The sequence below is a fragment of the Pygoscelis adeliae genome, unplaced genomic scaffold, assembly GCF_000699105.1.
Source record: "Pygoscelis adeliae isolate BGI_AS28 unplaced genomic scaffold, ASM69910v1 Scaffold106, whole genome shotgun sequence".
NCBI lineage: Eukaryota > Metazoa > Chordata > Aves > Sphenisciformes > Spheniscidae > Pygoscelis > Pygoscelis adeliae.
The window spans coordinates 429981-442533 of record NW_008824939.1 but is presented as its reverse complement, the minus strand read 5'-3'; the positions used below and the strand labels follow the sequence as shown (position 1 = coordinate 442533).

The 12553-nt window shown below is 39.3% G+C and overlaps 1 protein-coding gene across 2 annotated transcripts in view; it reads left to right on the top strand.

Moving 5' to 3' along the window:
- RBMS1 (RNA binding motif, single stranded interacting protein 1) overlaps positions 1-12553 on the top strand; it is a 92891-nt gene that overhangs the window by 24400 nt on the left and 55938 nt on the right. For both annotated transcript variants that reach the window (XM_009325380.1, XM_009325381.1), the window contains exon 2: positions 2743-2918. In XM_009325380.1, coding sequence (XP_009323655.1) covers positions 2767-2918 — 152 coding nt within the window. In that variant the 5' untranslated portion in view covers positions 2743-2766. The remainder of the gene's footprint in view (positions 1-2742; positions 2919-12553) is intronic.

Sequence of the window (12553 nt, the reverse complement as noted above, 5' to 3'; positions counted from 1 at the left end):
GTGATTCAGATTTTAAAATTAAGTTTTAATGTAAAAAATGTGTTTAAGTCATATGGCTTTAAGCTGTCACCGGCCCTTTAATGGTTGTCTGTGTGTCACTGGGTTGCAGGGTTTGAGAGCTGCAGTATGCCCAGCATCTGTGTTTTGTAAAGCCTTTAAGGCTGGTAAAGGTATGAGTTTCTGTGGAAGCAGTGGAAAACCTTCTGTCCGTAGACTTACGAAGACAACTGTAATCACATTTACATTCCCATCATACTTGCATGTGACTACTAGCACTAGAGCATCTTCGTGTTTAAATAAAAGTTTAAATTTCTCAGAATGGAGTGTTTGTTTTACAGGAGGACAGAGTTAGGATTCCTGCTCTCTCCAGACACACACACACACACACTCTCTCACTTTCCTCTTCTGCCTTTGGCCAGCTGGTGACAAGATTTTACAGTAGAAAACCAAAGATTTTTAAGGGAAAAACATTGTAAGAACTAAAAGCAAAACTCAACCAAAGATACTGAAAAACAGAATAGAGGCTCTTAGTCTCCAGTAGTAATTACCAGTTAAGATGAAGACTGGTACATGTATATTGACTTTTATGGCAGCTGTACATGCAGGTATGAGGGAAGAGCACGTTTTGAAACCTTGAACAGAGCAGTTATGCATTTGATCACTGTGTGCATTTTGAGAACTCCACTGAAGGCTTTTTGAAGAGAATAGCACTGTGCCAGACTAAGTTTGTTCAGTTTGTTATGAAAACATTTTGAAACTAGTTGCTCTGTCATTCTGCATTGCTTGTAACCCTAAAAATAATTGCCTGGCGTTACTGGAAGCAGAATGGTCTGACAGCCCGACTTGTGCTGCTATAGTTAAAATCTGTCAATGTTTCCATTACAAACTTGGAGGGAGGGTTTAATCTTTTTCCCATTTGAAATCATGCCTGGAAGAAATTCTAGATGAGCGTTTCAACTCCCAAGTATAAATCTTTTGGAAGAGATTGGATCTTTCTTAAAATCTTTGCTTAAATACAAACAAACAAAAAACCTCCAACCCTATGGCAATGAAATACCGATATTCAGTTTTGAAATGTTAAGTGGTCAGGAATATATTTCATTCTTTTTGGTAATTTTCAGCTCAATTAAATGAGGCAACAACAATGTTTCTACATATCAATGTTGATTTTATAGTGAGTGTTGCAGTTTGCTGTTCCAGGCTGTTATTGCTGCAGAATAAACTTTGCAATATGCCGAATTGGAGGATTTCAAAACCTTCCTAGGGAAACACAAAAAAGAAACACATAATTATCATGAAGTGTCTGATATAAGGCATGCCTTTGTACTTTTCTCCCACTTACAATTTCCTTCCAGTTTCCCGAGGTTAGCTCCAAAAGAGTTTAACTTTTCTTGTGTGTTAAGGCTGTAGTTTCATGGATGCTTTAAACCGAGGTAAACTGTAATCCCCTCCTCTCTGCCTACACATTCCTGTTCCCTGCCTCGTGACAGCCAAGGCTTTTGCATAGCACAAAACCACATGTGGTGAACCAGATCAGGGAAGATAATTTTTTTTGGTTCAGGCTGTGGCTACACAACTGTTTGTACTAGTCCAAAGAAGAGGGTGGCACTGGGGCAGGAACAAGTGAGTCGACTCTGACATCTCACTTTATGTTCCACTTTATTTTTTTTTTTTTTACCCCCCCCGTGCCTTTCCTCTGCAGTTCACAGGGTGGTTCTTCACTATGAGCTTCTCGAGCTGTGGAGGGTCAGGCTTTTGCAGGAAAGGGGCTGCATGCAGCCAATTCTTTTTGTCAGTGAAAACCTTGTAGTCACAAGACTTTTACTGGCAACTTTAGTTCTCTAGTATATTCGTTAAAGTATTCCTCTCTCACACCACCACAGACTCGTTCATAATACTTTCTGTACAGTGTCCTGCTATGCTGTTGTTAATGCAAATGATTAAGACTGCTCTACTGCAGATTTTCTCTAGGATATTTTTACATTCTATTAGGGTCTGATTTTAAGCAATAGGTACCTTGAGGACTAGGTAGAAGTACTTATGTGCTTATCTCCTTTTGAAACTTGATTTTTTTTTATTTTTTTTTTGCCATTGTGCAGGATCTTTTTCTTGACACTCTTGAAATAATCCACAAATACTGAGATCAGTGGCAGTATGAAAGTTCTGCCAAGGCACAAAGTTAATTTAAAGTCTGGTCCTTAAGCTGTCTGTGCTCCCTCTCTATCTTTAAAAAAACAATAGCAGCGTTGTGTGAAGTACTAAAAGCCAGAAGAGATACAAAAGAGGCTTCTAATTATTTTTGTTTTTCTGGATAGATTAAGGAATAGCATAGTCTTCGTGTCTACCGCAATAATTAATTAATGACGTGAAATAGTCATAGTGACGTAAACTTAGTTTATACCTGCTGGAACCTAGAGGAACAATATCTCTTACTTCATTTTCACATCAGATGCCACAATGAAGAGTGATAAAATCCTATGAGTAATACTCAGCAGAGGTTATATATAATTTGAGCCTGTCATGCATTGAGCATGCTTCAGATGGCGGTTGGGTATATTAGAATGTGCCCGTGAATCCTGTCCCAAACGTGGTGTGAAAGCAGGTGTATTTAAAATACATGAGTAATTAAGTACAGATTTAACACAGCGCTCCAAATGGTAAACAGACTACTGTAGACTGAGCTAATGGACATGCTGCGATTTCTATCTATACTTCACTCTAACATGCTTTTTTCCTTTGCAGCAGTCCATTGTACCAGCCCACCCAATGGCTCCTCCTAGTCCCAGCACCACCAGCAGTAATAACAACAGTAGTAGCAGCAGCAACTCAGGATGGGATCAATTAAGTAAAACAAACCTTTACATCAGAGCACTGCCTCCAAACACCACTGATCAGGACCTGGTAAAATTATGCCAACCGTAAGTACTATGCTTAAATATAAATTATAATGTCATACCTTAAAAGCTTATGGTAGGTATACAAAATGAGTGTTTTGATTATGAGGGAAGAAAAACAGATTTGTAAATAAAAATCCTCATGCTGTAGTACGATGGCAAGTTTCAACTTCCTTGGCAATCAGAAGGAAAAGAATGTGTTTGGCACTTTGGAGGAGCAAAGAAAGTTGAAATATAGTGGTGAACAGAAGCAACCCATTGCTTTAGTAAAAACTGTGGTCATCCATACTGCTGCCTGATGCTGTTGAAATCGCAGATAAATGAAAATTAACACCTGAATGTGAAACTTGCTATTAAGAACCTGCAACAGAGGGTCTTCTCTGTTCACTACTAAGATAATCTGTTGATACAAACTCCTCAAGTAATTGTTCTGCATCACTGTAAATTACAATGTGCATTTGAATGCTTATCCTAGTTTCAGGCTAATTTATGTTGGCAGTACATTACTGCACAATTATATTTACAATTAGAAATAGTTGATCCACATAAGACTCCTCTTTAGTGGCTGGGGTTCCGGGTAGACTTGGCTTAGCAGAAGGTTTTCAGGCAATGTTGTTGACATGAGATTTTTTTTCTGCTTGTGTGAGGTTTTTTAATTTTTACGGCAGCACATGCCTTTTAGTTACTTTCAAATGTGGGTCAGATGTCAAGAGACTGTGCAGTTATGTCGTTTATGCACTGTTTAAAATCACCTTTCTTAAATGTTTTACTGAACTTTTAAAATCCTTAGTACTTCTGAAATTCATAGTGCACTTTCTGGATTATTTTGAAATCAAAAGTATTTAGCTAAATTTTCAATACTACCTGGAAGAAAACACCCAAATCTCTCTTGAATGAATGGAGAATCATTAAGATTTGTATGTAACAGTACTGTCTGAGATTCTCAAAGTAATTTTATGTTCAATTTATCAGATGAGTAACTAGGAATATACAAAAATACATGCCCAAGATCACAACACAAGTTAGCAAAATAGCTAGGAAAACCTGTAAGTCTTGGATCCCAGCTTATGTGAGGCGCCTTTGTTTTTGAATATTGCAAAAAAATCTGATACCTAATTTATAGAGAAGAACTTTTATTTTTTTCTTTTTTAAACAAAACTTGGACTTTCAGGATAGTAGTCACATATCAGTCATCTTAGTATTATAACAAAAACAACTTGCTCTCAGGTCTTTAAAGAAGAAATTTTTCCATTTGGTCATTTTCCCAACAGCAAATGAAATCCATGTGTTTTACAGAAAAGAGAACAGATTATCAATCTATGGAAAGATTAATGGATAAATTAAACCTTTTTACAGCTTCCCATGCGAGAATGACCTCTTGTCACTTGAGTTTTAGTTGCAAATGCATGTTTTACAGAAGTGGATTTTTCCTTCCCGTTTTTGTCTTTTGAACTGATGAAGAAACCTTGGCCTGTGCACTCATGTTATGTTAGGACAGAGTTGTGAGGTTATTTTGCGCTGGAGCCACCCAGTAACTACTATTTGTGCAGTGGTTACTATAGCTCCTTAATCTCTTTCTGAAGGCATTCTGGTTTGCACAGTCTTAGATGTCATTGATGCATGAACATCCTAGAAAAAAATATGTTCAATACTTGGCTGTAGCCGGTCCTTTTCCTCTTGGATAGCCAAAGATTCTGATTTTGTTGTTGTTGCTGCTGTTCAATATGTAATTGTAGTTGGAACAGCATGAATTTTGCAAATAAAGAAAAGGCGAGAACTGCAGCCATGAAGTTATTAAATCAATTCTGACGTGAATGTACAGACTCGGAAGGTCGTGGTGTTTCTTCCTGTGAGATATTTCTCTCCGAAATGTCTTACTTGAGAGGAAGGGAGGCCCTGTCTCAAAATTCTCCATTTCTGCTGAGGAACCAAGTGAGATGTCCAGAAATTTTAGGCTTGGAACATCTTTCAAAAATCCGGGTAATCTATTAAGAGCCTTAGGCTTCTCTGCCAACGTAGCCCCTTAGCAACTAACTTGATGCTGCAGTGAGATAGGAATGACAACACTTTCTCCTTGTTCACAGAAGCTCAGTAATCCACTTTTATAGACTATGGAAAGTTTCAGATGCAAAATGTTTCCTTCCTACAAGTCTGCCTAAACTTCTAGGACATAGAGGGCAAGATATTCTTGAAAGTGAACGTGCCATGTTCATTGTTTAAGCTGAGACAAAGAGAGAATAAAATTTTAGACACATAGAAGTCAATGAAGAAACTGTTTACTCCAGATCTCTGAAATATTCTCATTAGCTCTTTCCAGATGCCTAAGATTTTACTGGGAGGCTTTAGAGTAATTTTAGCTCCTTTTCCCTATATCGAGGAGATCTTGCCATCCTAAGAGGGTGTCCACTGGAGTGCTTGATGCTAAGAATGGATAGAAAGGCTGCTCTGCATGTTGTAGAAATGATCTTGCTAGCTGGCAATAAGCAGTTTTCAGTGGATGTACAGAAAAAGGTCACTGGCTTTTGTTTGATATCTTTTGGCTGTTGTCAGACAACACAGAAAAACACCTGTGGGTTGAGGAAATAATGGTTGAAAAACATTGTTGTCACTGCAAATGCCGAAACATCCCATCTGCACAGATTTTCCCTCTGATCATCGTGGACTTGTATCAAATACTGTACTGAAAAGTTATTTTCAGTGATGGTTATTGTAGAGAAATACTGCTCTTGAAATAATCCCTTCAGAATACAAGGTAGAAAAATCTACAGAGTTCTTGTGTGTGTGTGTGTGTGTCTGGTTATACAGTGACTTTTATTTGCTTTAGTTGATATGTTTGCTTTAGTTCTTGCTCACAAACAGCTAGCAGTGCTAATTTTGGCCATGTTTTTATTTTGATTAATTATTTTTGGTGAATCACTAGAGAAACCTCTTATCAAATTATAGAAGTGTTGGGCTTGCTTTCCTGTTGTAGCACAGCTGTGCAGTATTTGTGAACACAGTTAGCAAATGTTCACTGTTTTTGTGGGAAAGTACTTTCCTGGCAAGAGTGCAATTTGCCAATATACGTCTCTACAAATCTGCTCTCCGCCTTCATCGGTTTGGTTCTTTCTAGTGCTCTATTAGGTGAAGCTCTCTCCTCTTTTTCAAGGTGAAAAGAGCATATTGTAATTTTGCTGTGAACGCTTACCTGGGAGTACAGCTATTTTCAGACAGTATTATTGGCTTTTGTGTGGGAAATGAAGCTGCCACGTTTCTTAATAGTTCATTCAAACTCGAGCCTGCTACTCCAGTTCTGCATTGGGAAAACAAATTTCTTCATATCGGTTGTGCCAGAGGCAGAAGCGTAGGGAAGAATAAGGTAGGTATTATGTTTGTCGCAAGGATGTCGTAACAGCCAACCCAGAACCAGAGCCCGGATGGTCAGGGGGGGACATCATGTGAGCAAGAGCTTTCCAATAGGTGTGTAAGGGTAGGCAAAGCAATAGATGCAGCGGCCCATAGATACTCTCTCTTCTGTGGGAGGCTAGACAGGAATGATCAGCTAAATAGAAGGACAAGAGCAGAGGAAAGGAGAAATTAGAGTAAGGAGCCAATGAGCACAGTTTGAGGAAGCCTGCAGGAAGATGCCTTACTCCGCTGTGCAGTTTCTTTTCCCAAACCACGTAGTGCCATTGCATGGGCTCTGCTGTACTGAGCAAGCCTCTGCCGTGAAGTGCTGGGTTTTGCAGGGTTGCTGGAGCAGTGTGAGCCTCAGCCATGCCTAATTGTACTCCCTTCCCCCGGCGTGGCTATCAATACTTGCTTGATGTGCCTCCTTCGGCTGTTGTGTTGGCTTTTTGCTTATGAATATATTATTTAGACTTTAATTGTACTTTATTATTTGGTGACTGTTAGACAGTAATTTCTTGTAGCTTATTTAATATCTGGATCTGAAGATGCAAGATTAAATCCATTTCAGTTATTCACTGAAATTGAGACGGCTTATGTGATTAGGGACTTAAGCGATCGTGTCTTAGGACATTCAGCCAAGAGTTTGTAACTTGCTTTGACATGTTTTCTAGGTGCTTTCCAGACTTTCACTAAGTGCTGTGCTTTGCTGTGGATGACCTTTATGCCCAAGCCACACGGTTCCAAAGCCCTGTGCTTTCCACAGTCTTGCTTATGATTTACTTGGTAGCCTGCAGCATGGCATCTCTGTAAGGCTGAATTTCTTCAGATATCTCCCCTTGTGCCATTTACATCATTAAATGAGGATGATGCAGCAGACCCTTCCTCCTCCTGACAATCCCCAGTCCCAGGGTGAGATTTCAAGCTTTGAGACTTAACCCAGGTCTCCCCCATTCAGTTCAGCATAAATCATCACACCAGCCCACCCTTTGGTGTGCTGCCTTCCAGGCTGGTTGCTCATACTGTGTCACTTGTATTGAGCTGTTTGTAGTTTATATGATTTTTTTTTAATTTTTTTTTTTAAATCAGTTTTTTGTCTGGACAGTTTCACTTAAGCCTTCCCCCTTAAATTATTGCTGTATGGTTGTAATGCGGGTTTTTAATGGGATTACAATTAGGAAAGCAGCTGGTTTAAGGTAACAAAGTTAGTGGTATAATTACCACGACAGACATTGTTTTGTGCCAGGATGGTCGGAACACAAAAACAGAACCTTGTAGGGTCTGCCTTTGCTTATGTGTGTTGGGAAATCACGTTTCTTGTTCAGAGAGTATTTTAAAGATTCCTTCCCAAGTATTCAGCATCATGAACACAAGCATAGCTAAAGCTAATGGCAGGCTAATGGTGGTTTTGAAACATTTGAGCCTGGCCTGCTATACAGCTTTGTTTCCACAGCATGGCAACTTTTTTTGTAGTTGCATGCTCTAATGTTTCCCTGTTTTGGGGCAAGAGCACCTAAAAGTTGTTTCAATTCCCTGCTCTTAATAATACACACATTTTTATTAAGTCATGTGGCAGCTATTAGCATATTAATGTTTCCATGTTCTTTGCTTGCCGTGTAATTGTGACCTCTCCCTGTCTTGCCATTTCCCATTTCCTTCAAATACACTCAGGGCTGAGAATTGGTGAACTGGATCTCAAACATTCACTGTAGCAGGGAGCTGTCGTCACTGTAGTCAGTTAAGAGCAAGAAACGTGCTAATTTTACTCAGCATATCTCATTAGAAAAAGGACATGGCTGGACTTCGGGAAATAGTCTGACTGCCTTTTGCATTTAACTCTTTTGGGAGAATGGTCTGGGCAGGTCACTGCTGCTCAGTTTGGTCTAAGGAAATGTCTGTAGCACGTGAATACAACCCCTTTAGATAGATGGTGCGGATAAGGGAAAGCGGAATGGAAGATTCCAAAGCTAACTTCTCCAATTGTTTAAAGTGTTTTCTCTTCTCTTCTTTTTCCTTTATTCTCAATTTTTCTTGCATTTTTCTTTCATGGTTTGTCAGCTGCAGTGAAATATTATATTCATAATTATGTGGAATATGGTTTCATCTCATAAAATGAAGTATGATACATCAGTGTCTCTGAAGCTGTTCCCTTTGAGATCAGTATTAATACTGATTATATTGGAGCAGGAGCCTATCTATTGTTCTGACTTTTTTAGGGTGGAATGAAGTCCTCTACAAATTAGTTCTTTTAGAGGTTTATGTATGCAATTTTATGTATTATTGCATATATCTCTATAAATACCACCAGGTTTACAGAATATCATCTGGTTGCAGGAGGAGGTAGATTCTTTAGCAATTGAGCAGTATGTGATTTGTAATGTGCAGCTCTATGTTGTATGGTACCAGCATCATCTTTTTCTTTATTCCTTCTTCAAGCGCTGTGGCATGGTTTGGGTTTTGTATAACCTGCAGTAGAATTCCCTTAATGGTACTCTTTCACCTGGTTTTGCTCTTCAGAGCAAACATAACACCAAGAAAGGTGAAGGTACGTTCCCTAGATGTAATAACTGATTGTGCTAGTACTGTGTTGCCTGTGCAGGCACACGTTGGTGTGGAGCACAGTGCAGTGCTGCAGAGAAACACCCGCAGTAACCTCAGGACCAGGATTTAGATAATCTCACTTGTGTTCTGGCCAGCTGATGCACCCGGTTTCGCAGCTAGACAAACTGGCAGAGGAGGAGTTGCATGCCAGTATGGTACGTAAACTGCCTCTGCTAGCTTCTGTCTTACCTGATGATCTTTTAAGAAGTTGCTGTCAAAAGTAAGTATCCCGTTTCTACATCTGAGAAGAAATAGTATTCAGTTTTGTATGTCCCTTTCGCCAGATGCACTGGAGGAATGTAGGCCTGACATGGCCTACATGAAATGCTCCTTTTCGTTAGGGCTTGACTTCCACAGTCAGTGACGAGGCATTTGCATGGTATGGCATGGGAATTGCGATTGGCCTGGAGATGTGATGTTTGGTTTACATAGTAATTTCCTTTATTTTTTAGCAAGTGCTTTCAGCAGTCATGTTATGAAGTGTCTAGCCTGGCACAATGTGAAGGAAGACTCTCTATCTTCCCCTCAATATTTGCACTTTAATTAGACAGAAATGAAATTCAGACAGCTTTACATTCATGATCAAATTGGATCCATGCTGAAATCCTCTCTGAGGAGTTCCAGGATATTTTTTTGTACAGTCATGCCTTCTTGTAGAATGTCATTAGGGAGCCGTATGTATTTTTGGGGAAACTATAATTGAGAAAAAAGTAAAAAAAGTTGTCTTCTAGAGTCCTATCCTTTGCATGCAAACAGTCTCTTGAGATGCCTTGAATTTAAAACAAATATAGTTTTAATTTTCTCTTTCCATTTTGTGATTAAGCAAAGATTGAAGTTTTTTGAACTCAGTATTTCATTTAGCCTAACAGTAATCAGCAGTTCCCCTCAGCACACCCTCTTAAAAATCAAGCAGTCTGAATACAAATGCACCGAGGAACTCTGTGTCTGCACTCTGGTTGCAGATGCAGGGACCCAGCGATTGCACAAGCTTCATCTCCCACAGGAGATGAGAGTTTTGTTGCAGTGTGGGGCCGGAGGAGAGGTGATCCCATGGAATTTCCTCTAGGAAGTGGGGGCGAGGGAAGAGAGGAGAGTGGAAGGAATGTTTCAGCCACAGCTGCTTGTAAAAGAAGCACTAGGAAAACAGATTGGTAAAAGTTACCGCCATCGAAGATCTCTTGTTGGAAAACAAAAAGCTGATTTGGTAACGCAGGGCCTGTAAAATCTGTGAGCGTTTGCAAGTCTGCAGGTATTTGTTGTACGGAGATGCAACCCTTGTTCCCTGTCGCAGAGCTGCAGGAAAAAAATGTCCCATGGCAGCTGGTGGAATGCCTTTGATCAGCGTCTTGGTCCCAAGCTTCCCCGATGACAGGGGCCCGACTCAGGCGGGAGGTGATAGTACCACAGTTATTCATAGGAATAACCAGTAATTCAAGAACGTTTTGAAGGGGATTGTTTAATTTTGGTGGACTACTGAAAATGTTAATGAGTATTAATCAGGCTCTTTAGTGGGTTCCATGATGCCAAAAATTGTCCCTTCTGTTAGAAACTGCTTAGGCAGGCGTCTCAGAAACCATTTCAGAATTGAATCAGCTTAGAGCCAAAGTTGATTTCTGCCCCAGCATGCTTACATTAAACTCTTACATACCCTTTTTCTCAGGATACCATTCAGCATAGAAAGCAGGATCAGTATTTGCAAGCAGATTCTTGTATCTACTGTCTAATATCTTATGTGGTTTCACAAAACACTTGGAAATCTCGTGAAGTCTTGACTTTGTTTGCTAAAGGTTAGTTCTGCTTAGCTCTGATTTCTGTAATGTTAACTCCTTGAAATGAAAAAGTGAGCCATCTGATGTTGACACATTATGAAACTAGTCATTTTTTGGGTAACCTTTCAACCTTTTTTCCCCCATGTTGTTGCCACCAAGGTGCATTTAGGGTTGAGAAGCTAACACCCCCAAATTGTATGCAACCCAGATAATAAACATCCATAGCAAATATAAATTCAGATCCTGCTACCTCCAGTGAAACTTGTAATTGAGGAAAAAAGGGAGAAAAACTAGTACTTACCCTTTCCCACAACTTCTACCCTAAAATTCTATCCTGTCTTGACATTCAAAAAATGTCAGCTGCCTCAGTTCAGTTTGAGCAGTGCCTTACTCAAGACTCAGACCAACCCTGTAGAAAATTAAATTTCTAAAGGGCTGCTGGGAGAAGAATTAATGTTTGATCATTTAAATATGTAATCTTTGCAGATAGATGTGCAGTACCTGGAAAAAAAGGCAAATTTTAATTTGAATCTTGATAATGTTGTTATACGTGGACATAGAGCAAAAAACACAAAAAGAGAAGACTTTGATATGGGGTCTGTTTTGACACAGTTACTAGTACAAATATTCCAGTTGAAATAACCTGTGTGAGTTGAGTTAATCATTAACAGAATCAATTTCGGTGGAAGAAATATGTGCTGATTTGTACTCCTGTCTTGCCCCTTCCATTTTGATTTCTTCTCTTACTTTACTCTTTTGGGAAAATAAGAGATTAAAAAAATTGTAATCTGTTGCTTTACTGCCACAAGAGAAATTGCCCAGGATAAACATTGTGTGCTATTTCACAAAATTTTGGAATATTAATAATTACATTTAATTACTTGATCATTTTGGCCATCTTAATTGAAGTATATGAGCCCAAAATGTGTGTTCTTTTTAAATGTTTGGTTTTTCTATTCTGTGCAGTTGTGTAATTGTACATACTATCTTTTAAAAGACAGAGTATAGATCAGAGTTTTTGCCTAGGACGACATTGTTGGCTTAAGGCCTTACACATTATCAGTATTTCAAATCCTAGTGCTGCTTTTTGGCTTAGATATAGTCACTAGCAAGCCTTCACAAGTCTATCAAAATATCAGCAATTATTCTGGTGCATTAATAAGGACTTTTTCTTTAATGTCTGAGTGAATGCAGTCATGAAATAAGTGTTACATTAATAGAAGATCTAAAATGAGGAAGAAAAAAAGTGCTTCATACATTGAATACTGGAGAAATCTCAAATCTTTTATTTGCAAACCCTAAATGTCAGAAATAAAATGATCTAACCACTGGAAAAAGAGCCAAGCTACTTATTTCTCGTTTCAAGGACTCTGCTGATAGAGTAACTGAAGAGCTTTTGGAGCCTGGAGACGAGCAGAGTTTTACAGTTCAGTACATAGCTTTATTTAGCGTGTATGTAAAATTGCCAAGGAACTGGGGTTTGTTAACAAACCCCACGTAAAGCAGAAATGCTTACCTATGCCCCTAAGATGATGGCAAGCTTGACTCCTGTTTGTTTGCAGTGTGCTCGCAAAGGCCTGATCCTAGAAAGCATGGAGCACCTGCAGGAGCCTACAGCTCCTATTGCCAGTATTAGGGTTTAAAACCACTTAGTGCTCCATAGTGTGGACTTAGGATTTGTTTGATAGTGAAGACTGAGCTTTTCAGCTACATAATTGCACAGTGCCAGATAAACTCCACGGTTTCTGGTTCTTTCTTTTGGTGTGTTGTGTTTTTTTTTTTTTCCCCTTTTTTCCCAACCTGTAGCTGTGCAGTACCCCAAGGCAGAAATCTCCCCCGTGTTAAGTCTGAATGCCTTGGCTGAGTTCTGGAGAAGCCGGCTGGCAGAGAGGAGAGAGACTC